Source organism: Micropterus dolomieu, linkage group LG21 (assembly GCF_021292245.1).
Source record: "Micropterus dolomieu isolate WLL.071019.BEF.003 ecotype Adirondacks linkage group LG21, ASM2129224v1, whole genome shotgun sequence".
Lineage (NCBI taxonomy): Eukaryota > Metazoa > Chordata > Actinopteri > Centrarchiformes > Centrarchidae > Micropterus > Micropterus dolomieu.
This window is the reverse complement of record NC_060170.1, coordinates 4,300,199-4,326,414: the sequence shown is the minus strand read 5'-3', so window position 1 is coordinate 4,326,414 and position 26,216 is coordinate 4,300,199. Positions and strand designations below refer to the sequence as shown.

General features: G+C 40.8%; 1 protein-coding gene across 1 annotated transcript in view; it reads right to left on the bottom strand.

The window, feature by feature from the left end:
* Nucleotides 1-26,216, bottom strand: part of unc5db (unc-5 netrin receptor Db) — a 191,885-nt gene that overhangs the window by 69,531 nt on the left and 96,138 nt on the right. The window contains exons 3-4 of the mRNA XM_046034066.1: nucleotides 8,346-8,489; nucleotides 6,572-6,675 (exon numbers count right to left, since the gene is read on the bottom strand). Coding sequence (XP_045890022.1) covers nucleotides 6,572-6,675; nucleotides 8,346-8,489 — 248 coding nt within the window. The remainder of the gene's footprint in view (nucleotides 1-6,571; nucleotides 6,676-8,345; nucleotides 8,490-26,216) is intronic.

Genomic DNA, 26,216 nt, shown 5'->3' with positions numbered 1-26,216 from the left:
CTGCTGCCTCTCCTCTCCCTTCCAAACACTAGCTACCCTCCAGGCAGTCAGTGGACATGAAGTTGTTCCTGTGATGTAGAGACAGAGCTCAGTTAAAATTTTATGGATGAAAGATACTTTTGTTACAAATTAATAACTTACTACTCTGAAAAAGCAGTGTTTATGGCTTTTCAGGACCCGCCCAACTCTGCTTCTGATTGGCTAGTAATTCCTAACTAGGTTCTACGCATGTGCAACTCCTAAAAAAGATTATGTAGGGGTGAGTTGCATCACTGCATAGCTAAAACAGAGCACTCAACACACAGGGTGAAAAGAGGAGCTGCAGCAATGTGCAGTATGACAAAAAAATATGGTGTTTTATGAAAATGAAACCATGTAAACCTGTTCTGGTACAACCCCTGAATAAGAACCTCAAAATGAGCATTATATAACAACCTTAACAGTGAGCTCTACTGTCATGGAGAGGTCTTCTACATGTGTTCTACAATGTGTTCATAATTTGTTGATGAGCATTGCAAAATTTAAACACAAGTTGGCGAGGGGTCCTCACATAGACAGTGGAATGGGTTTTCTGATTAATCACTGTGATGTTTTGCATTGAGTTATTAGGCCTACAATGTTTATATTAAAGGTTGAAAAAAATTATAATTTGTTTTAAAGAAAACAAAAAGGTTAAGGTAAATAACTGTAGCTTTAACTTTACCTAATGCTTTGCAACATTTCCCATACCATAACACATTTTTGCAAGTTACTGATGTTACTTTTAAATGGAAAGAACAGCCAGAGGTTCAATTATCCCACAGCAGAGATGTAGGTTTAGTTTCAGAAGACAAGCTAGACAAAAAGTAAAAAAAAAAAGATGTGTGGACTCAGTTTCTGTGTTATTAATTCACTAACCCTGAAAATAATATTTTGTTTAGTAGATTAACTTCTGAACTATCTGTCCCAACATGCGCCACCAATATGAAGCTTAGGGCAGTATCTTTGTAGCCTGAGAGGCAAAACCCAGGCCAAAAGAAGCTCAAAAGCACTCATTCCTACTCACAAAGCTAAATATTGCAGTGAGCGCTAGGTACTAATGGAAGCTGACCTAGATGAATATATCAACATTTTTACCAACCATATCTTCCTTCATCTGGATGTTGGCAGCTGGTAACACTTGAGAGGGACAAAAATGGGATTTTGGAGAGTGAGAGGGACATGTCTATCCCCAGTGAAAATTACACCCTTGTACCACAGCAACTCGACTCAATCCTTTATGAATATGTTATGATCGCTACTTACAGTGAGTGATAAAATATGCATTGCTGAGAACCACAAAGAAGAAAATTTGATGTTCATACAGGAAACAGCTACATTATGCTTTTTTCAGACTGGTAATGAAATTAGAATTAGTAGCAAAACCTCCTATTTTAGAAATACCAAATGCATACTGTAAAACATTATTTCCAGTGGGTATTCTAAAGGGCTATTTTTGCAGTGTTACATATTGCAAATGAGAAGTTGATTAAGTGAACTCTCAAAAATGTGTTTTGCTTATTACTCCTTGATTTGGATGTTTGAGCTTCACTTAGGATTTTTCTAAGACAGGCTAGTGAAGTCTTCTTAATGTGCACTAAAAAACACATAAAAAGGATCTTTTAATGGCCAGTATGAACAGGAGGAATGATTACTGCTTCGATGTTCAAATGGACCCCTGAGTGTTGTTTTGAGACTTGACAGACTTGAACATTTGTAAGCCTCTCCTTGAAATCTCAGTTTAACACCTGCACATACGAGGTGATTTTGTGACATCGTAACCAGTTTGAAGCTTTGTGGTACAGTATGTAACTTAAACAAGTGTGGTGTGGGAATTTGAAACCTCCAGGGCACATACGCTGAGAATGGACTTTTCAATGAAGTGGGAGACATCTTGCCTCTTGTAGGACCCTTTGGAATGAACAATATTTACTTATTTATAGATTTTTCAATGAGGAAGAAGGAGTAGATGTAGCTTTAACAAAGTAAGTGAACTTTGTTATGGAAACACCATGTCAGACTATTTTTACATGTCTGCAGAGGATCTTAGAAAGTGCTTAGCATTTGCTTGGGCCAGCTTCTCAAATGTAAGGATTTGCTGCTTTTCTTTGTCATACATGTTAGTAGTATATCTCTGGGCATTGGTTGGTTCGATAGAAAAAACAGAACACATTTAAACATCCACCCATGGGAAACCATAACGGGAATTGTCACTATGTTCTGATATTCTATAGAGCCAATGATTAATTGAGAATTGACTGAAAGCTGAAAGTGAAATGAACACTAGAAAAACATCTCAAATGTTGCTTAAGAACAGCCTAATGGGACAAGTAACTGGATGGAAAGAATGGCCGCAAACTGCAGTGTTGCTAGAAATATATCTACTGTGGCATTTCTCTCATGCAAATAAAGACCTCCCGAGTCAAGGAGACATTCCTGCCAAGTGTCTGACTCTTGCTTAAATAAACTCTTGTAACCACATGATACAAAATGATTCCACTGTGAGTGACTGGAGACTCATTAGCTTATCCTGACATCCTTGCTGACGAGGATGATTTCCAAACACACCATTCAGAGGCACAGTGTTTAGGCTGCACTCCAAAACCGCAGGCCTACACATTCTATTGGGAGTGCGCCGTGTTTGCTACAGTAGCATCCATCCTGCAGCTGCACTCTGAAACCTTACACCACCACACTCATGGATGCCATCTCAATATTTTATGGACGAGGTGCGCTGATATCGACTGGGCTGAGAATATCCACCATGCGCTTTCTCTACATTATTCACTCCCACCTCTTATGGCTGGGCTCATTTGTGTTGACAAAGGACTAGATGGGAGGCTGTGATTCGGTCTGTACCACTCAGATTCAACTATTTTTATCCCCACTGAGGACTCTGTGGCACTGGAATCACATCATTCCTCCATTTCTATGTTGAATCATTTATACAGCACACGGTTGACCTCTACTTATAAATGTTCTGTGCACACATCAATTACTCATCCATTGTTCATACTGATTATCTCCGGGCCAAATATAGAATGAGACAGCATTTAGAAATTTAGGAATGTGCATATGGCGACATCTTTTCACAGGGACATTTAAATGCTATATTTGCCCCACAAGTGAGTCTCTCAGGGTGATCACACAGTGAGAAACATCTGTTCTCCGTCTCACTGGGAGCCACCATTTAAGTTGCCACCAGGCGTGATTTAAATGCCAAAAGCAATTAGAACAATTCACATCTAAGTTTTAGTTAGTTTCATCCTGTGTTCTTGCTTTTACTTTAAGAGGATGGGGGTATGGTCTAGACCTGCTCCACATGAAAAGTGCAACACGGTAACTACTCTCACTGTTTACTGATCGCTTTGGAGACATTGGATCTTTGTTCAGTACTGCTGATGCAAACAGAAACTTTCCTGCTGTTGCTGCTTCAAATTAAAAGCTTTCCACTGGCAAAAAGGCGGAAACTAGATGTGAAAAAACATTTAAAAAAAAAAACGAGGCTTTCCAAAAAAACGATAAACTAAAAGTGTATTGTAGGTTTGCAAAATTAACTAAAATAATCTAAAATATAAGAGTAAATGTCCTTAGTTTTCGCTTTTTTATTTATTTATTTCATAGGACCTAAAAAAGCCTATATTTCGAGTGGATATGAAGACAGGGGAACTGACGTTCAGGGCAGTTGGTCTTGCCCGACTAGCAGTTCAGCGGTGCAAAAATAAAAACTAAGGAAAAACCTATGAAGATTCTCAGTCATCCAGGTCATAGTTATCCAACGAAGGTTAAAGTCAAGGGCAACTGGACTTGGTTGAAGATACTGGAAGACGTTTCGTCCCTCAGGACTTCTTCAGTTCTGACTGACTGGCAGGGAAACTCAGCTATTTAACCTCAGTGGGGTCGTTTGCCAGGGTCATCGATACTGCTGGTTCGTTAGTGTTCCTGGTTGCTTTAATGACTGTCTAAAATGTGCACCTGGTGGTCCTCAAACGAGTGTCCTCTGTCCTTCAGATGTCAGTAAACTGCAGAGTCTTGACCTGAGGAGTTGGCCCTTCTGTGTTGAGCCATGCGTTTGTGTAGTGGTTGTTTAGTGGTTATATTGGGGAGACTAAACAACCACTACACAAACGCATGGCTCAACACAGAAGGGCCAACTCCTCAGGTCAAGAGGACCACCAGGTGCACATTTTAGACAGAGAAGATGGATGGTTTGAAAGAGTTGTCAAGGAAGCCATCTACACCCGGGTCGAGAAGCCGTCATTGAACAGGGGAGGGGGTCTACGCCACCACTTATCCCCCACTTACAATGCTGTCCTTTCATCACTTCCCAGGAAACTCAACAAACGTAACCTATTGGCCTCAGGTGAAGATACCAACGATGGTCGTTCAGTCTTGGCCACAGGTAGTCTTAACGACTGTAACGACTGTCGTCACAGCAACCAGGAACACTAACGACTAAGTATCGATGACCCTGGCAAACGACCCCACTGAGGTTAAATAGCTGAGTTTCCCTGTCAGTCAGTCAGAACTGAAGAAGTCCTTTGGATGAGGGACGAAACGTCTTCCAGTATCTTCAACCAAGTCCAGTTGCCCTTGATTTTAACCTGGATAAGGAGAAACCCAAAACTATAATAACCTTGGTGACTACTCCCCTACTATGGAAAACCCTATTATTGCGTTAGAACAATACAATAGTAGCAGTCCCATACAGATCACCACAATACATGCAAACATTATGCTCTTTAACGATGACTGTGTTCACATTAATATGCCAGTTATGGTCAGGTTTTTTGGAGTATTTGTGCATGTAAACATCTTATAGCCTTTTTTTACTGAAGAAGTGTGTGAATGTTGTGGGTCTACCGAACGTGCATTCATCCTGCTTTGGATAGTTCAATTGATTTCCATTCCTAACAGAGATGCTTGGTTAGCAAATTAGAGCTGCACTCAATTGTTATTTCCATTTGAGATCATTTTACATGTAAAAACTAGGGCTGGGCACGTTAACGCATTATTATCGCCTTAACACATTAATTAATTAAAGCCGACAATGATTTTATCGCACGTTAAGTTTTTATTATTATTATTTTGAAAAGTTTCACTGGCTCTGAATACACATACAGTCAAACCATGGGTCACAGGAGGGGTGGGATGCTGATCAGCCTGCAAATCACCCACCCAAACAAGCAGTGGAGGGAGGCTTCGGCAGACTACAGTGGATGCAGCGTGTGGGAGAAGTAGATAAATAAAAGCAAGACAAGCGATCACATGCCATAGCGAAGTGGATAGCTACACACTGCATGCTGGTTAGGATTGGGGAAGATGTCGGTCTTAGGAACATTCTGTAGTCACTTGGCCCCGCGGGGTAGCTCCGCGCTCCTCAGGTGATTTCAGACAGGGACACAACGCTCCGCGAGTAAACAGCAGGCGCTCTGTGCGTCACATACAAAAAGTTCAAGACAATTCAACTTTGACAGCGGACGGGCGTGTGCGTGAGGCGACCACTTCACCTCACTCTGACAGGGACACTTGTTACTGAACATAGACTGTTTGCTGCTCCCTGAAAAAAGAAAAATGTTTCTGCTGAAACCTGTTCAGAAAATAAATCAAACACATTTATAAATGTTAACCTGTTGCTCAGAAAGTGCTTGTTATGATGTTATGATCGTGGCTGTGGACTAAAAAGTAATGCCCTGGCAGTGGCAAATAGCTTTGGTTTAATGTTTACATTAAAGAAAACTTTTTTATCGCTACTGCGTAAAGGGAATACTGCTGGTAAAAAGCACCTTGAGTGTTTGCAAACCACAAGTTATTGCACTTTTGTGTATATAGCAGTACATTTAAATTAAAAGTTCACAATACAAACTCCGCACTACCATACAAAGGGTGAACTGTATCTTTGCTCTTATCCTCCACTGCCGATGATCAGATTTAGAAGTTAAATCCAGTGATAAACGCATCAGAATCTTGAACAGCCAGTTTTAATTCTCAGCTGAGTCATGTATACAGGGAGGTTTCTTGTGACACATCATTCCATATATGATCCACACCGAGAAATGACAAACTGGGATACTCGTGTGCATGTAAATGAACTCAATAAGCAACCAAGACTCCAGACTAGCAAATGATATCTGGTATCTTTCGTAGACAATGTATTAGATGGAATGATGCAATGTATCCACAGTATGTTGCAACCAACAGACACAATGATGAGATTCCCTTTCATGGCTTTTATGTCTTCGCCAACACACAGTAGGAGCTGCTTATGGATCAAACTACAGAATCCAGTACAGACACCTCCACCGAAGAATCCTCTTCATCTCAGTTGGTTACCTCACTTTAGAACCAACAATGCTCTCTAAATGTTTAGGTGCAGTTATCGGTGGTCTCCAACACACGTATATAAACCTTTTAAAGGTCAGAGAAAGCAGAGCTGAGGTAGAATCGGTGGAGAGTTACTTGGGCAAAATAAAGACGGCCCCTCTGATACAGATCTTCTCTGCTCAGTGGGAGTATCTTTTGGGAGAGGAGGGGCGAGGAGCAGCAGCCTTACCTCCGCCACAGGCACTCCCTCTGGAGGGCGACAGTGCAGAACGATCATGCCGTTGATTGGCACCTCCTTCCCCTGGGGGTCCTGTTCAAAGTTTTTCCTCAGGTCTGTGTGGAGAGATAAGAGGCAGCTGTCAGGTGTCAAGTGTTACGGTCAGGCTGGCCTCAATCCTCTTCAGCAACTAACACTCCGGCTCTGCACGCCGCGACCTTCAAAACCCGCTGCAGCCCATATAGGATAGAGAGGATCCCATGGCCCTGTGCTAGGTAATCTGTTGACAAGGTGGTTTGGAGGATACACTAGATGGAGGAAGTGCACAAAGGTTGCTCTGATCATCCTCCCCTTTTATGTGCATACAGTCGTGATGGATCCTATTCTACAATATCTGCCTTTGATAGGCTATTGTGCTGCTGCTATCCACTGAAAACCTTTAAATGTCAGCCTTTTTGAAAAGTAGGAATGTGCCTTTGAAATTTCAACATGGTCTATAAATGGGTTCCATGTACCCTAGGATCGCGAGAGATCCCTGCATATAAGGGATGTAAAACCAGGAAGGAAACTCTATAACAGTGCCTCAGAACCCCAGTTCAGCTGACAAGTAGGTAAGTGCAAAGTAAGTGCAAACACAATGATGTGCAAATCCTAGTAGATAAAGACTTTGACATCACATCATCTTTGAACTCACATTTTTCCTCTCTTCAAAGGACTAGGAAAGACTCCTTTGCTTTCTTGAAGTTTAAAGGTAAGTGATTTCTGTCAGCTTTCTCGATATAAATAATCAAGTAAAAACACTAAATTCAAAGGAGGAGGGCTTTTAGATATAACGCTGTCTGGCAGCCATAGGTCTACTGGGTTTGGACAACACTTGGTATGAATAGCTGGTTGCGTCTAAACTTTATTTGACAGCGTTACTTTCTGAGAATTGATTATTTCACCACTGATAAGTCTTTCCTTGAAGATTATGTCACCTTGCTGTGTTTATACAGTTTGGTCCAGACCAAAGAAATTAAAAAAAAGGTATATACAGTTTGTTAGTGGGTTTAAAGTAACATAGTACAGTACAGTAGCATTTGAAGGTTTTGTTTTTTATTTGCTTTTATCTTCTTTTATCTATCTATTTTTAATATTTATCTTCTGCTCTGGTGGTCACAAGGAACAGCTGGATACAAGCAGTAATCAGGTGGATTTGTCTATTTATTTCATTATCATTATCATCATATTTTATTCATTGTCTAATAACCCCTGTAACATTTTGTGAGGGGTTGAATGGAAATTCTCACCTGCCTATAAATGAACTGTAAAAAAAGGACAAACACAGAGTCATCCCTTTTTACAGTCCATAATCACGTCAAAATGATTTCAGTCTATTTTAACATGTGTATTGTTGAAAGGATGGGTATGAATCAGACACGCTCCTTTTCTCTCTGACCCGCTAAGTGGGCAAGCTGGTGTTTGATATTAAAAATTATGCTTTATGCTAAACAAGACATTAACAGGACATTTATAGAGCAGATGTGCATATCGTAGCAGAAAAAAAACATGCCATTTAATTTCAGTTGGTCTGTAAAACAAGTAAGTTCAATGTGAAAACAACCTAAGCCTACTGTATCTAGCAAATTTACCATATCTGTCTTGGTGTTAATATATTTAATTAGCACCACAGATATATGAGTACACATATGTCTCAGGTACTAGTTTTACATATCGCCAAACTGGCTACAAAGAGCTTTGTGACACAGCGGCTAGGTACTGATCACTGAGGTGTTTCCATACTCACAGGCGATGCGGACAGTAGCCTTGCGACTCTTGGAAGTGCCCAGGTGGCTCCAGGCCACACAGAGACACCAGTAGTCCTCTGGGCCGTGGAAATCCTCCACCTGCTGACGGGACACGTTGATCATCACCTCACGTACCCTCAGCCCTGGGACAACAGAGGGGATAGACTATAGTTAAAAACTATACACACAAAACATGTAAGATGTCTGTAGTTAGAATCTCCTACTAAAACAGCCCACACCCAATCTGGAACGTGATACTTTAGGATGCTGGGTTTGGGCCGTTTTGTTATGTAAAGATTCGGATCGGGTTCGGAGTTGGTTAGCTCTGTCAGGGTCAGGCTTGGTCCAAATACATCGCATTAGCTTGATTAGCTTGAATGACATTGTTGTGACAGCATGTACAAATTGCAATGCCATACATAGTTCTGTTCCGATTACACTGTTTTGGAACCATTAAATTCAGTTGAGAAAGACTGATTTGACATGCCACGTTGGTCAGGCTGTGACTGACTTATAAGTAGATATTACGGTTTTGGTTAAAGTGGTAGAGCAGTGTTACCATTCCTCGGTCATTGGGGGTTTCAAATTTGGTTGTACCAGTCGGGTTCACTTGGGTCAGATTACAGGCTGGATTAAGGCCATTGTTTTAAACACGTGCAGAACTACTGTTTATGGTGAAAACTGAAAGAGGAAAGCCCTGCATAAATAGAATCCTTAATCAATACCTCGATATGGCTTGCGTCAGTGAGCGATGGGCTTTACAGGATTAGTTCTGCGTAAGTTCTTAGGAAAGGCTGACACACTTCCTAAATCAGTGCATTCTCCCCCACTATGCTGAGCTCTGAGAGCATCACTAAGGAAATTGGCAGAAACACAGTCCCCCGGGGGCCTCCAGTGTATGTTTTGAGCTCTCAATGCTGCTAACAAGAGGAAAGCTAAATCAGCTGTAGCAGAATTAGCATTAATAATTTGGACTACACTTAACCACTTCAAATAGCATATGTAGGCTCGCTGTGCAAGCAACACAAGGACAATAAACCATATTATGTAACACAAAAGGCTTGTGAATAATGCTCTTATTCTATTTAATGCACTAAAGAAGAAGAAAAAAACACTCTATTTGAAAATCCTCTAAGGCATCAAGCTGCAAGCCCCCAGTTGGAAATGTTTGTCACCCTATCATATAGCTTCAGATGGATATACAGCTCCCGGTTTTAATCTGAATCATAGGTTTAGGGCCTGTCACATGTGTTTTCTCTCTGCTCCACAGAGCCTTCCGCAGCCTGCAGGCCTTAAACCCACAGCTGGATTAAAAGCAATGTGCTGGGGATTGCAAAAGACCAATAACCAAACCCTTCAACCCCTGACTCTTCTGGCTCTTGTGCACCACACTCTGATAAATAACACTTTAATCTGACATGCTCTTACTAAAGTCTAACAGCCACATACTGCGGCTGCACAGCTTGCGAAGCGCTGAGCAGACTTCCGAATGAATACCAATTAAACGCGAGTGAATGACAGCAGGGCTATGCCAATGGATTCATGCTGGCTTTCACCTTAAAATTAAGAAATGGAGAACATTTGGTGGCGGGCAGTCTCCACTGTGGCGGCTATAAATGACAACAGAAAAATGGGATTCTTCCTTTTTGTCACACTAAACACGGCTGACAAGTTGGCAAACGCTGGTACAAATTAGGTGACTCGTCTCAGGATGGTGCACTGCAGTGTATTTGTTGACCAGCGTAGTTTAAATCGTGATTGACGGGCCTGGAGAAAGAAAGGCCACATTTAAGAAGAGGAATCAACAAAACAGCAGCTTTATGGTTGGTGCTTCCCAGTTGCAGCCCCTGTAGAGAGTGAGACACGCATAATTCATAATTTCCTGAGCAGCAGCAGAGAGAAGGCAAGTGACAACGTATGTGTGGGAAGAGAGACATCGGAGAAAACAATGACTAATGACTTTTTCATGATGCCCTAAAAAGTGAAAGCCTGTGTTTTAGTGAAGAAGAAGAAAAAGAAGAAGAACAGGAGAGAAAAGACAGACAGACTGATGGAGAGAGGCAAGAGGCGGCGGTAAGCTTTCTCGACAGAGCAACGCATTTCCTAGAGTCCAACCGGCGCCGACAGGTGGTTCGCCGGAGAGACGAGTGCTGCCACTGTGTCATCTGTCAACCCTATTTGTTTGTAGGCAGAATACTGTTGACAGGGCTCATTAGAGTAAACCACTTGATCTGTTCTCCTCCTCAATCCCCTCCTTGTGCTTTGCAGTTACTTGATAATCCATCCACAAAAGTCTAAATCACTGAGAGAAAGACTGGAAAGAAGAAGAAGTTTTGGCTGTTCTGAGATCTGGAGAAGAGGGGAGGGTTGCTTCAGTAGCTTTGCTAGCTTATTAACTTGGATGTGGATGACAAGAACTTCATTAAAATGTTGCGTTCAGGATCATTTCTGCTTAAGAAGTTTCAGTTCAGAAGAAAACTTTTGCCCCATGTCATCTTTCTCTCTCTTCCTCTGGTTCTCTTCTGTTAACCATCCAATAAAGGTAAAATAGGAATGGGGTGCTGTCCCATAGATCAATTTTAGACTTTTTAAAAAATGGCAATATCTGCCCAATGTACTGGCAAACCTAAAATCTGGTCCACTGGCTCTGAAGCAGAAAGGGAATTAAACTTTGTCTCCCTCACTTGAAAGGCCCTACCACCATTTAAATGTGATGTTGCATTGAAATACATGTTTAGAATAACACGCAAAACAAAGGCCTATATTAACCCTTTAAACCCTCTCTTTCTGCTTGGTGCTCACTCAAGTCAGAAATGTCATCATTTGGCATGTAAGTGATACTAGACACATTCTAGGAAAATTTTTAATGAAAAAAGAAAACAATTTAAAATTGTTTGGGGTTTTTTGCCAATGTTTTCAACACCCAGCAAATATCTGAACAGATAGAGGAGATTATCTGTGCTTTAAGGATATAAGAAGAATATTGTTAGGGCATTCTATGCCTTTGTAGTGTCAAAAAAGGTATTGAAGTCTAAAATCTAAAAACCTGTAACAACCAAAAAGATTGGTTTTTATACAAATATCATTACTTTTAATTTGTCTAACATACTTGTTGCTGACATGGTGTGTGTGTGTGTGTGCGTAACTTTGTATTATGCTGTATTATGTGTTCTGTTTGTTTACTGCTGTTCTGTCACTGTGTGTATGTTTTAATTGTGACCTGCCAGGAGACTGCAGATCAACAGAAGAACTGAAGCCATCTACTGCACGGATTCCAAATGTTTTTGTGTCGACTTGTCATTTCGACCCCGAAATATTTAAAAATAGGGCCCAGGTTTCCAAACACATAAAGTACCCTTCAAACTAACTATGGTACAATACATCAAATGGTAACATTTCTGTTTAATATTGTCTTATCTGTGTGAGTGAGTACAAACTCTTTAGATAAAATATTCCAGTGGCGCCACAAGCAGTTAACCCGTTGGAGACTGATGTTATTAGCCTTTGCTTAGTCCCATTTGTGATTTGAGCACCTACTACATTTTTTGTAGTAGGTAACTCTTTATGGTTGGAGTATGTGTGGAATGCTGAGGTAAGAGGACGACACACGTCCACTTTCTGGGAAACGTCCACCCGGAGGTTTGATGTTTTTTCCACTAAAATGTCTGCTGCAAATTTCAGTTCAACTTTACTGTCAAACAGAATACAATAGAATTTTATTCAATTTCTTCCCCCTGTATTTCTTTTCTTCCTTTCCATTTGGAACTAGGATGGCTTATGCTTGGGTGATGCAAATATGCTTTTAACTGATTTCTAAATTCATCTATTCTCAGCTGATAGCTCAAAGATGTGCGCAAAGATGGTGTTGAGGAAAACTCAAAAACAGCAGACAAGTTTTCTTTTCAATGTAATAATTTTTGGTGTTACATTGATTTTGAGCAAATATGGCTGCCAACAGAAAAGAGATTCTGCTAACAAATCAATTTGAGCAGAAATGGAAGAAAAACTATTGTAAAGTAGTAAATTGGTTTAAAGGTATTCTGTCAGACTTGGTATGGGAGAGAAGCTTAGCTAAATGGATTCCTCCACATAACAAAAGAGGACAATTCTTATCAGGAAAAAAAAAGTTAGCCGTGGTTTATACATACACTTAAAGTTACCTACATTTGAAAAAGCAACCTCTTGCAGTAGAGAAGCCAGTAGCAGCTCGACTATTTAAAAAAAATCTAATTTGTCGTTGAAGTTGGCAGACTTGTTGCATAAAGGGTCAATTAAAAGGTTGATTGAAATCTACAAATATCAGAGACAGAAACAGAGCGAGATGTTTGACGGACATGTAAAGAGATTGTGCAGAATTGTCAAGACAAACTTAAACTGCTTCCAGAGACACTGTATGGCCCTTGAGGCAGCACAGCAGTTAATGCACACCATGACATTTTCTCTTTTATTGTATTGTATAGTAACAATTACACCCATTAGGTCATTAAAGCAAGAAGGTCGTGGGTTCAAACCCCGGTTGCCCCTGCCTTTCTGTGCTGGAGTGCTCTCCCCGTGTCCGCGTGGGTTCTCTCCGGGTGTTCCGGCTTCCTCCCACCATCCAAAGACATGCGGGCTAGGTTAGTTGGTGTCCCCAAAATTGGGAGTGAGTGAGTGTGAGTGGTTGTTTGTCTATGTGTGGCCCTGGTTGATGGACTGTGTGGCCCTGCGATGGACTGGTGACCTGTCCAGGGTGTACCCCGCCTTTCGCCCAATGTCAGCTGGGATTGGCTCCAGCCCCCCACGACCCTGTACGCAGGATAATCGGTTGACGATGGATGGATAGAGGTCATTAAAGGTAATGGATCACAAATCTGTAAGATGGCACCACTGCCTCATTCTACAGACGCATAATATATTGAGTTTTGACAATTTTGAAAATTTTTAATTTCTACAATCTACAAAGTGTGTCAACAATCTCGTGCCAGAAATACTGGCAGAAAAACAAAATAGGGAAATCAGAACTAGAGGCACAGTAAGTGGAAACTGTATAGCAGGACAACATTTGATTGTTTTCAGTAAGAGGAATACATTTGTGGAATGCATTACCATCTGAAATTAAAACACTGACAGAACTTTTGGTTTTTAACAGACATACGTCGTTGAACACTGAATGGATACAATACATACACATACAAACAAATGTGCGCACTTTGGGCGAGTGCGATACACATGCACATATATCTAAGATCTCTTATTATGTGTTGTTGTATTGTTAAATATTGTTAAATGTTTCTGGACTCACATTACATTTACATTGATCTTCACTTCTTTTTAGGCCTGTAACTTATTGTATATACTGGATTTATTTATTGTTGTTTATTGTATGGATGAAAAGTAACAGTAACAGTTTAAACTCAACACTAATTTCTGTTATAACTTTAAAAACATAGAAACTTTAGAAACCTGCATACATTACATCTACTTTGTATACAGTATATGTATTGTTTTTATCGTACGCCTTCTTTCTCGCATAATCTTTCCCTTCAATTTATATCATGTTATATCATACAGTGTATGATATAATATAAATTCTGTATCTGCTTGTGCTAATATTCATTGAAACTACAGTACTGTATATCATGCTTATATAGGCTGAAATGTTTAGTTTTAAATATTTATGGAGGTTTTGTTGAAGACGTTACAGTGGCTGCTTGGACAGTTCACTGGTACTTCAGGCTGGCTATAGATTTGTGTGCTTACAGAAGCTTAGCATGGCTTATTGTTGTGCTAAATTTCCACAACTGGATATTCTCAGTGCTATTTGTTTAATGTGCTAGATAATGGCTTTTAATGGACTGGTTGAATGTGGGTGCCGCTAATCGACAGTATATTGTGTCTAGAAGTGTTCAGGAGGTATGAAATAGGTCCTCTAGGCATAAATCGATTTAAAATTCCTGGTCATTGTTATTTGATGATATTGTATTCGTGCAATATCGCTGCATGCATGTTGTTCGGTGGGGTCAAATAAACGGCGTGAGAGCCACAACTTTCAATGGTCACTGGGACATAAAACCTGCATGTATAGAATCAGCAGTAAAAGCTGAAAATGGTTGATGACTTTGCCCCCAAAAAAGGTTTAAAAAGCGTTTTCCCCACCGATTACATGGGTGCATGTGTATTTGATCCTTACGTCAGGGGAATCACAGGATTGGCTTAATATGTTTCCCGGCTCGGCTTTTTAAAGCAGACAGTTGGCTTTCTTTGGCGTTAAGGGCTTTCCTTATAGAGTTGTATTGAGGATTCATTCGGTGTTGTGTCTTCCATAGTGATGTATTAAATTAAATAAACATTATTTTTACAATAACACAACAATAATTCGCCCTCCGATGGACTGGCGACCTGTCCGGGGTGTACCCCGCCTTTCGCCCACTGTCAGCTGGGATTGGCTTCAGCTAGCTGTACGCAGGATAAGCGGTTGATGATGGATGGATGGATGGACAACAACAATTCCAAAGAAAAACACTGGCCATTAGCCTGTTTACTAGCTTCAAAAACTTCAGCAGTGACATGTGTAGGATCCATCAGTTCAGAGTGTAGCGCTTTCATGGCACCTTCAACTGTTTGTACACCATATTTTGGGATCAGGGCATGAGATTGGTGCTAACCATCCAGCCAACTGCAATAAAATTTGAGGGCGGCTGACAGGTACAGACCATCGACCAGAGTCTCTTTTCTACTCGATAAACCTTTCTGACTGGTTTCAAAGAAAGACTGAAAAGAACAGATGCAATTTTTTCCATCCAGTAAGAAAAGTATTAGCTTCTGTCACTGTGGGTATTATCAGCCAAAGAACTTATGACATAAATATGCAAATTATATGATCATATAGTCAATATGATACCAAGGCCCCTGCTGTGACACTCCCATCCTCCATCAAATCCCATTCTGTTTGTATATGTTAAACACATTCTTATCAGCATGTTTCTCTGTGTGCCATGTAATTTTTGATGGCTTTCAGGAGCTGTGCAGATCCCAATTACTGATGCATACTCAACACAGTCGACGGACAGATGCTCTTATCTCCACTGGTTGCAATGGTCTACTGCACTGTGTGCCTGCATGCTCATAAAGTTAATCACAGTGGCTTTATTCATCAAGAGGTTAACATGTTGCCACAGGATACATTATGTGTTTCTACAGATGATTTCTAATTCATAAAATACAGTATATTTCCTGCATACGGCTCATGGTGCATAACCTAAACATGTACACTCTTTATCAGCAGCAATCCAATTATGTCTACTCACTTGTAGTCTACACACTTCTACATGCTGAAGTCAGATTACAGTCCAACCATTTATAATTTATTTGAATTTCTCTGCATTCATGTAAAAAAAGGATGCATATTTTCAAAGCATCTGGGTAGCAGTCACATCAGCAATCTGCAACCTAACTGCAGACAGAAAGCAGTCAAATAGCTAATTGTAATGTTTGCGATCTAAGTGTGTCAAGTGGCGGCAGCAGCACAGCTAATTACAACGCCGGAGGTAGTCAAACAATAAATATTACAAAGAATAATTTTTACAGACCGCCTTTCCTCATCTGTTGCTGGCACCTGAAGGGAAATTCTTAGTCAGCATGTTGCTTAAAGTTAAGGACAAACCCGAAGATGAGCTGAGACATACAAAGACTGGAGATATCACACATAAAGATTATGCTCCATCGCTCACAGTTCAACATAGTGCAAATCGCTTCCTATCTGAAAGGGCCTTAACTAGTCTGTGTAGTGTCTTCAAATGTCCATAACATGTCCTTAACCAAAAATGACCAAGGAACATGATCTCGTACTTTGTACTTTGGCACATGTTCCACATCTAATATGACAGCGAGTGCAGGCTAGCCAGACAAAACTAGCTAACTTTACCTAGCTACAGAGCCCTCTTCACCAACCTGAGCTTGAAAATGAGGCGATAGTAACAGAAGATAACTCCTCAACCTCCTCTTTCCTCAGTGTGCCTCATTGCCTTCAAAATCCCTTTTATTTCTAATATCCGTAGCTGCTTCCACCAGATGCCAACACTGACAATCCCTGAAGCTGTAACCATTGCACGCTCAGTGAAAATGCAGGCATGCTGAGTAACGTTAGTGTGGAGAAACTTTCAATCTGCTGCTTGAACCGAGGACCCAACAATGTCATATTATTTTCAAGGACATAAATGCGTGATCAGAATCCAGGGCTTTTATTTTATTCTTATTTTTGTAAAAGATCTGGGGATTTTCAAAAAACTAAATCCCCGGATATTCTGAAAAGTGGATGTTTCAAAAACAGGAAAAGCTAAGGAAAAACATCCATGTTCATGCATCATTTCCATTTTTACCTACTGTACTTCATCACTGGAAAATATCTTGATTCTGAAAGGCCTATCTGACAAAGGCTATTAATAAGAAATCATCATTCTGTCTTTTCTGTCTTGCCCATGTGCTTGCCTGCACTTGTGTGCCACCCACATGCTGTAAGAGCCACAGCAGAATCCTACAAGCAAAACTGAGGGCACTACACTTCTGATCTCAGAACAGCATTAGCACATTAGCGTCATGCTCCATCAAGGTCTCATTACGTCTGCCTCAGCTCGCCTAAGTAGAGCTGGTTTCCACACCAGGACTTAATGCTGACATTAGAATCCTGCAGGTACTTTTCTGAGAACTCAACCTGCTGTTCAGTAACCGGAGCACTTAAAGTACTGAGGTTTTGTTCAAAATCAATCCCCAAATTAGCCACCATTCCAATCTGCCCACATTCATATTACATACCAGCAAAACTTGCACACAAGAGCCCAGGCACACAGACACACACACACAAGCATGTGCATAGAGACATCTTAAGAGTCTACTTCACCTATCTTTTGGGGGAAAGATATTTGATAGCAAATAATTTTTTATCCCTCCCAGAAAAGAGAAACTTTTTTTCTCCCAATCCCATTAGGCCCTGTGCCAACTTCTTAGCTCTGTAACCAGAGACAGCCTCAACCCACAGCCGTGTCTCCTTGAAATGACACCCAGTTCCAAGCCAACAAAAAGTGAAATCAAGCCCGACAAACCCAAAACATACCGCTAACAACTGATACATCTTGCAATGTTATGAGATGCCGAGAACAGAAGTGAAAATATACTTCCATAGTGGCAAACAGCAGCAATTAGAACTACAATGGCTCATAAACAAAGAACAAGGAAATGTGGTTTTGTGTTTCTCCATTTGTGTCTGGATGGGGAGCTAAATGCAGATTGATACATCGAGTGTGCCCGCTCAAGTGAAAAGTCATCACCACAGTATTTTTTTCCATAACTGGATTCAGCAGTGGTGTGTGCAGGGAGTGGGGGGATGGTGGTTGGGGTTTTGTTTATGTTTTCACATTCATCCCTGTTTTGTCAAGTGCTTCAGGTAGCATCTCTAAAACGTGTTTCACTACAACATATTGAGCACATTAATTCTAATCATTAGGACTACACTACACTTTGTGTTTTAGAGCAGGATTAGTCTAAATTACACCTCTGTTAGGTTTATTTTCTCAGCAAGTACAAGTAATTCTGTTGCTATATGGAGGTGCAGCCCTACTAAATGAGCAAAGAAGAAGACAGGCCATCAACATCCTTGGTTCGATTCCAGCCAGAGACCTTTTTTTGTATGTCTACCACCCTTCTCTCATCTTCACTTTCTTGGATAAGTGTCACCGAGCACCTTCCCAAGGGTCAAAATTGGATATAAAAACACTAGTGCATGCATCGATACTCCTGTGACAGCTCAGGTATTAAAACCAAATCCGCTGACTCAGCACCGACAACGGGCTCCTTTCTTTCACATAAAAAAAGAAAAAATCAAACCTTTACAGCCTAGTCCTCAGCCCTGGCAGCAAGCATGCGGTAAGGCTAAATAAAATCATCTCTAGGAAAAAGAGAAGTTATAACCCCTCCTTTCCCTTTCCCCCGAAGGAGTTTATAGAGGATGGCAGTAGGAGGGTTTGGGTATATGTGTGTGAGGTGTATTGTCCGGGCCACATTCGGTTAACAACCCCATTAACTGGCTCACAAAGCAACCCCGGGGCAACGATAACATCAATCCCGGCTTTAGAGGCCATTATGTTGCAGCCCGAGATATACGCGCCGCTCTGCAAAAGTAAGGCGAGGCTGCAGCAGCGGAGAAGCTAGAAGGGTGATAAGGTGTCACCGCCCGTTTGCCAAGTTCACCCCTCCATCCACCCGGCAACCCCATCCTGACCGCACACACACAAACACACACACACACACCAACAAAGATCCAACAAGCCCCACTGGGCTGCTTGGCAGGTGTGGACTGAGGCCGTTTATCTGCTTCAGTCAGGACTTCGCGCTTCACACACCCAGACAAACCAACACGCACACACACACACACACCAACAAATACACTCTAAACTATGCAAAGACACGCACTGTAAACACACTACAAACATACATATGTGCACCAACACACATGCAATAATACCTAAAAACACACACACACAGTGAAACATACTTGCATTAAGCCACACACGCTTATACACAAACGCTGTCACGTTATGTACATGTGTACATGCAATACCAATACAGGCAGTACAAATAACACATCAATATGTACATGCAGATAAATACTTACCACCCATGCCCCTGCACACACCCTCATACCACACACACACACACACACACACACACACGATACGGCTTCTGCAGTGTATGAAGGCCAGAGCTTTGTCTGCTCGCTGCTCACCGATGATAACATTCACACTCAGCGGATGCTGGAAAGAAAGGTCAAGGATTTTTTCAAAGCCTCTCTTTCCTATTGCTCAATGAATAACTACTCAACACCAGGATTCTATACGGAAACATGTTTGTGTGCAACTCCGAGTGCTTAATAGCCAGATTCCTCCAAGGGAGGCTTAACTGCCTCAATTAAAATCACATAAAGGAGAATGTGCGAGTCCTAACAGCATAAGCACGTCTCCTCTTTTAGAACAAACAAGGATAAAGAGTTTCCCCCTGACAGAGTCAGGTGGATGCTGATTTTCTCTCACACTCCCAGTTTGGACGCAGTAATCACAATTAGGGAAGAGAGGCGGCGCCAGTGAGTGATGGCTCCCCCCGCTGTCTCAGACATATGGGGGGGAGGGTACCGGTTTACACCCAGCACCCAGGGGATCAGTCAGCTCTCCCAGCAGGCCCCCCTGCTGAGCATCTGCCAGATTTGGTGAGACAGGTAGGCTTTCACGGCAACCGTGCGAGGAAGTGCTGAGGGTTTTATCACAATAGGAAATAGGACGGAGTTTACTTCAGGGGAAGTAGTTGAGAAAAACCCACCCACACTAATCTCCTGAGGCTGACATGAATCTTAATCGGGTGGAATTCTTGGTTTACATTACAGTGAGTAGCATAAAACACAAGTTTGTGAAGATAGGAGGTTTTAAGGATTCTGATCAGAAACTGGAGGTCCTAATTTTAGCATTTTATTTAACAGATAGATTTGATAGTCACTGCTTTACATGCATGGACTCAAATTACTAAATGACCTTATTTTTTATTGAAAATAAACAACTTCATTAGGTTCCCATGTATAATAGTGTTAGATTTTGTTAAAGACCCACAGGGAATTATCATCTGAAACTGCAGCTCCACAGATCACCATAGTGTCTTTGAGGTCATTGTTTTGGTTTTGCAATCTGCAACTTTACAGTTTGGTTCAGTCACACTGCTCTTTATTTCCAACAGCGGCAGACAGGTGTTTTTAGCGAAGAGCTCTGAAAAACCCACTGTGCACTGCCCAGCACCATACAGTAGACAAACTACCTGGTGAACACAGGGTTCGTCAAATAAGTTTGGCATTGGGCCAATTCTAATTTTTAAGTCATTAGATAATTTGAGACTGGTAGTCAGCATGCCTTTTCAGCCAAGTTGGTGGAGCATGGGACTCTCACTCTCTGGGTTGCGTGTTTGATCTCCACATTTTTTCTCTCCCTCTTCGACAAATTAATTATGAAGTTACCATTTCACATGCTCACAATAAAGCATGTGCTGGAGTGTGTGCATCCTGGCGATAAGTCCACATCCATCAACCCTGTTGCCAAGCATCACACATTACACGACTGTAGGAAACATCATTTAGTGTAGCAATGTCAGTCACATAGCTCTTCAATCAAGGCCTGACACTGGCTTTGCCGGTGGATCACATTTAATTAATTATTGTTTTCTCGAGTTCTCGAATTAATTATGTCATTATCTCAGATTTCATTATCTCAAGATCTCAAGACAATGATTTCGTTATCTCTGGAAAACAACATTTGTTATTTCAAGATAATGACATCAATATCTCGAGATCCCAAGAAAATAAAATATATCTACTCGTTATCGCTGAGATTGTAAATGGAGTAAATAAAATGTATGAATGTATTTCCTCCTCGGGCTTCCGTAAAGTAGAAGACTTTGCTTTGGAGTTTCCATCTGGCCAAAAAAATCAATAAGTTAATAGAAGTTAATTCGGCTTTAAGGTTTGTTCAGAATGATTGTGAAACAAACTTTAGAGGCGTCACTATTGCATTCAAAGTTGACAGAAAGATGCAAGTGGGACCTAACATACGCAAATTAAATCTAGCTCTCCAACAATACGTGACCTTATATATTTCTATGAAAGTGAAATCTTGGACGCCAATGACAAAGAGCTACCACAAAGTCTAAAATAAGGATCTTCTCTTCCACAAATATTTTTCACCACAGTATCACTATTTCTTTGTCAGTATTAAGGTTAAAATGTTTACATTTTGAACATTTCCTTTTTCTATCGTAGCTGGTCTATTCTTCATTGCCGACTGTAACATAATTCCTTGAGAAGTGATTGACTTATTCCACAGAATAGAAATAGGTGCAAAGTTCTCCTTGCAGCACACCACAATAAAGCGAAGAGAAAATTTGCTTCACGTTCGATCTGAATGCTCCATAACTGTTCAATAATTGTGTCCAGGTGTTTCACAGCAGATACCAGTAACTGTAGATTGAACCTGCCAATTTTCTCGATATTCTCCTGCAGATTTTCATTCCTTGTGATCAGCATGGGACACTTGAACTCTCCACTGAATGACAGACTAATGAAATTCTTTGGCTGCAGCTCCTTACGTCAGGGTGAGGCAGATTCCATTACAGGCTTTAGAGACTGACACCGCAAACACTGTTGAGTCAAATCCTGATCCCATATTGGTCTAGGCCTTGGTAATATTCTTTTCATATAGCTCCCTTCATATGTCTCTCGCTCATGTGTCTCAGATAGATATTAGTGGAGTAGAAGGCATGAAAGATCGCAATAAAAATTAGACAGCTGTACCATCTTATCCAAGTTCCAATAGACACTTGACTAATAATGTGTCCAAACAGCACTTTGATGAAGTGGCTGGCACCATATGCATCATAAGTACTGTGATTAAGATTTTAATAAAAACACCTGTCATTGTTATTATCCAACTGTGAAGCAAAAGATTCAGCAAAATACTGAAAAGTTAGAACCATCTGAAATGTTTAAAACATCAACCAGGAAATGTTTTGAAAACTGTGCAGGCAGTCTAGGACCATGGCCACATTAACATGCTAGGAGATTTGATGTTGTGCCACTACTCACCACCAGCTATACATGAAAGCTCCGTTATTTCCCCACACACCAAAAAAACAACCAGTACTGTTGCTGAAATAATACTACCTGGCTCCAGGTTTCCTTGTGTCAATTATTTTTAAGCAAATAAACATAACTTTATTTAGAAATTCACATCATGTGAGCACATAATTAGGTAAAAAAAATTGTTGTCTTCAAACTAGAATTTTACACCAGGCCAGGGCCACAATATTACCGAACAAGTTGCCTGCTTCAAATGATTCCGATTCCAGCCTTATCTGTGACATGTGATGTTCTATAATGTTCAATCAGCTGTACAGTGCACTGAAATTGAGCCAGCAGTGCCAAGCCTTTGTCATTATTTCTTGGACAATGCATTTCCATCACAATTTATTTAAGAAGATTTTAGCTCCAAGCCTGCATAAGGCCCTTTGTGAAAATGTTATCGAATGTTGCTATTGTCTGTCTTCTTTTTTAACTCAGTATGCCTTAGTTAGCATTAAAATAGGAGAGGAAATCTTTTTAATAACAAGAAGGCATTTACTAGAGACTTCATCAGGATATTCTCATAATTGCATTGAGCTGCATCAAGTATTGCTGTGCATGTAGCCCCTGAGAATAAAGGAAATTATCTTGATTATTATTTCTGTCCGCATATCTTATCCTATTCATCTCTCTGCATTGTTAAGCTGGTATAATACATCTAACTGACCTTATAAGAACTTTATTGCTGGGAAAAGAATCCAACTAAACCTTCTGCTGTTCCTCACCCAGCTCGGAAATCTATAAGAAAGTGCTGAAACTTAATTTCATGTGACCAAATTGGCATGAACAGATCAGTACTGTCTTACAGGGAAAATCCAGTCTCCCATCCTCTTACGCTGTTATGTATCATCAGTTTGTGAAGTGCATTTCGCGCCCCCCTTTTCCCCTCACTGTGCCTCATCTACTTCCACTTCACTTCTGTATTTCCCAGAATGCCTTTCAACACGTGGTGTGAGCTTGTTGCCTTCAATCTCAGAGGGGTTTGTGAGCAGATATATAAATATATATATATATATATTGCTCACGAGCCGACCACTCTGTGAACGCTAGGGTGTGTCTGCTCAAAATGCCAATTGCCTTGTAGCCTTGTTGCATTCTGGTCCAGTGGCTCTATTGTGCTTTAAAGAACAGGTATGTCTTTTTGTACTATGATGGATATCTCCCTGTGAAAATGTTGGTCCAAAATGGTGAGTCTAGATAGAAGACGTTGATAGATTCACACTAAAACCTGAAGTTTAGAATCACAAGCAAAATCCACGGAAATGGGTGTGTCCTTTCATTTCTGATCAAATTCAAGCCTTCAAAGTGACATTCAAATGAACTTGCTAAAATTTAATCTGCAAACAGCTGCTGCCAATGTTTTTTTATAGATAGGACTGGAATAATCTATAAAAAATGCAATCAATATCACACACACACACTTTGCCTGTTCTCGAGTGTTGTACAGCACAGAGTGCAGATACACAGTCCTCCCTTAGCGTCTGCTGCTGGGAAACTCAAGGGCATTGTCAGCTTTATCAGCGCCCAGTGATTCATCAGGCTAGTTGGTAAATAAGAGATGTTATCAGGTGCTCCTGGTGGCATTGAGGGCCCATGTCCTAATCAATAACATTCCAATTCTTCACTGATCTCTTTCTCTGATTAGCTGTACGAATCCAATACACAATGTTGCTGTCTATTACTGAGCCAGGACAAATCCATCCCGTTAAGACCGCCCTTATCTGATATAACGCGGGCCTATGCCAGGGGCTATGGTGAGGACATCCTCAGGCTCTTCTAATTGCTAACCCACTTGGGCCAGCAGATAGCAAGGAGATTTCACTTGGCCTGGTCGTGCCACAGGCAGTTAAGTGGGGTGATTTTAGTGAGATGTAACCAGTCAGTGCACAGAGACTGGGTAAACTGAGCTAAAATGGCTTGTAATTTTTCAACTCCCTTAAATGGGATTGGGAGATAGTGGAGTGGGATGGATAATGAAACAGGTTAAGAAAAGGATGGGCGGGTGAGCTGTCAGTCAGTAAAGCGCGCCCATGGCAGCAGGCACTTACTGACGTGGGAATGCTGATGAACAAGCCGAGCCTAATTTGAGTTAATGAATATGAAATATGCATCACATTTCCCTTTCAAAATGATCTGTGATGAGCATAACGGATGGAAGAGAAAATGAATCTGCATTAACCAGTCAGTGTTTAGCTTCCAGAGACTGATTGTATAATGGATGTGATTCTCAAACGGTCATGTTACACACACATATAGCCCATTGACCTCTGAATTATACGGTCTGTGCTCTAGTTAGGGGAGGTAAATACAATTTTTTAAAGTCCCCTTTTTTAAAGTTCTGCGTAATTTGGATAATTTCAATGAATTAACCTTGAATTATGCTAAATCCCCAATGTTCAGGATCTAAACAATTTGACTTTGGTGTCCCCAGTGGTTGTATTAAAAAATACTCTTAACAGTAGGGGTGTAACGATACACCAAATCAACAACCTCAATTTTTTAGCCATGATTCGGTTCATACCTCAGTTTTTTCCCGCCCGTTTTTTTGGAGGGGGAGATATTATTATTATTAATATATTCTATCTAGGGTTAACTGATGTAGTTGAAGTTGCAGGCATGATCACTCAATCATGACTGGACCGAAATATTCACATGACATGCAGTTGGAGGACAATAAAAATTAGTCGAAGTTGAATATTTACAAAATATAGGCCTACAGCTTGCTCTAACTTTAAATACAGTGTTTTCGACATATACTTTACTTAGGCAGGCTGGCCATGTATATTAGCACCTGCCAAAGTATATTTAGTAACCCTCTTTAGCATTCTGCAGTGAAACACAAGAGAGAGATGTTATCTGAAATTACATTAAGCAGACACGGCAGAAATTTTACATTACGGAGGGACAGTGAACGCATCACTGCAGATGTCACTCACTAACATTATTTTCATTTTCGACCCACATGCGGCACACTTTAAAACTGAATCACGGTTGAGTTTATTAAACACGGCAACTTTATGAAACGTACTGCCGATGGAGAAAGTCAGCAGAGACACATACAGGGAGAGAGAGACAGAAAGAGGCGGAGCAAGCCGGCGTGTTTGCCGTAACAGACAAGAGGTGCAGGCTACGGGTGTGTGTGCGCGTGTGAAGAGAAGAGGAGCAGAATCAAGTAGTAAATAAATACTAAAATAAGTTGGAAAATGACCAACAATAACCTACTGTCAATACAAATGAGATACAGGCCTACACCGCTACCGCCCCCACCGGCCGCCGCCACAGTTACACTGTCTTAATGGGAGCTCAACAGTCCGGGGAGCGGGTGTGTCGGGGATGGGATGTTAAGCTCAGCAAAAACAAGATTTACGTTAGGTTCCTCTTTAAATATTCCTCTGAAGCTGAAAGACTGAAAGACATTTAGGGAGCCAGTACCCCACTTTATTGGGCCCCTCTGAGAAACTATTGCATAATAAGCCATTTTAACCATTAGTTTATATTTATACATTGCATCAATAGAACAGCCTTTAATAGGAAAGAAGATACTGAAGGTGAATGGTCTTATAATCATTTATGCTCATAGATGTCCTTTAAAACTATTCCACTAGTGTAAAGGCCTATTCAACGTGTTGTGCTGTTTGAGATATTACATATGGCAACTGCAAACACAATCCTGAATTTATTGTTGTTCAGTACATTAAAGTAGTAACCGTAAGCAGCCAGTGATTTCAGTATTAGTCACGCACCTTTATATTATTCACTTTAAACGACAACATTTAATCAGCTTCCCATTGCATGGTTTTAAAGATGCAATATACTTCTTCATAGTGTTAGCCCCGCCTCCCTCCCCTTAGCTGGTCAGGTTTATACCACAGCACCTGTCACTCTTGTTGAGGAGTCATCGATCTTAAAAAAAGCATCCAGCCTGAGGTTAACGTAACAGGAAGTTGTTGATGTGGCTGCACGGTGTTTGGTGATGGTGTTAGTTTCTCAGCTATGCCTGTGGTCATTTATAAAGAAAAGTCCCACCCTCAGGCTAGCTTCTGTCTCACCATGTGGTTTCCTAAATTGTTTACTCATCCATGTTTTTTCTGAAAGGCTGAGGCATGTCATTGGCTATTCTATTCATATTTTAACCTAAATCTATCACGGAACAATGGTTATTTTAGAGCTTTCAACATTGCCCCTCGAT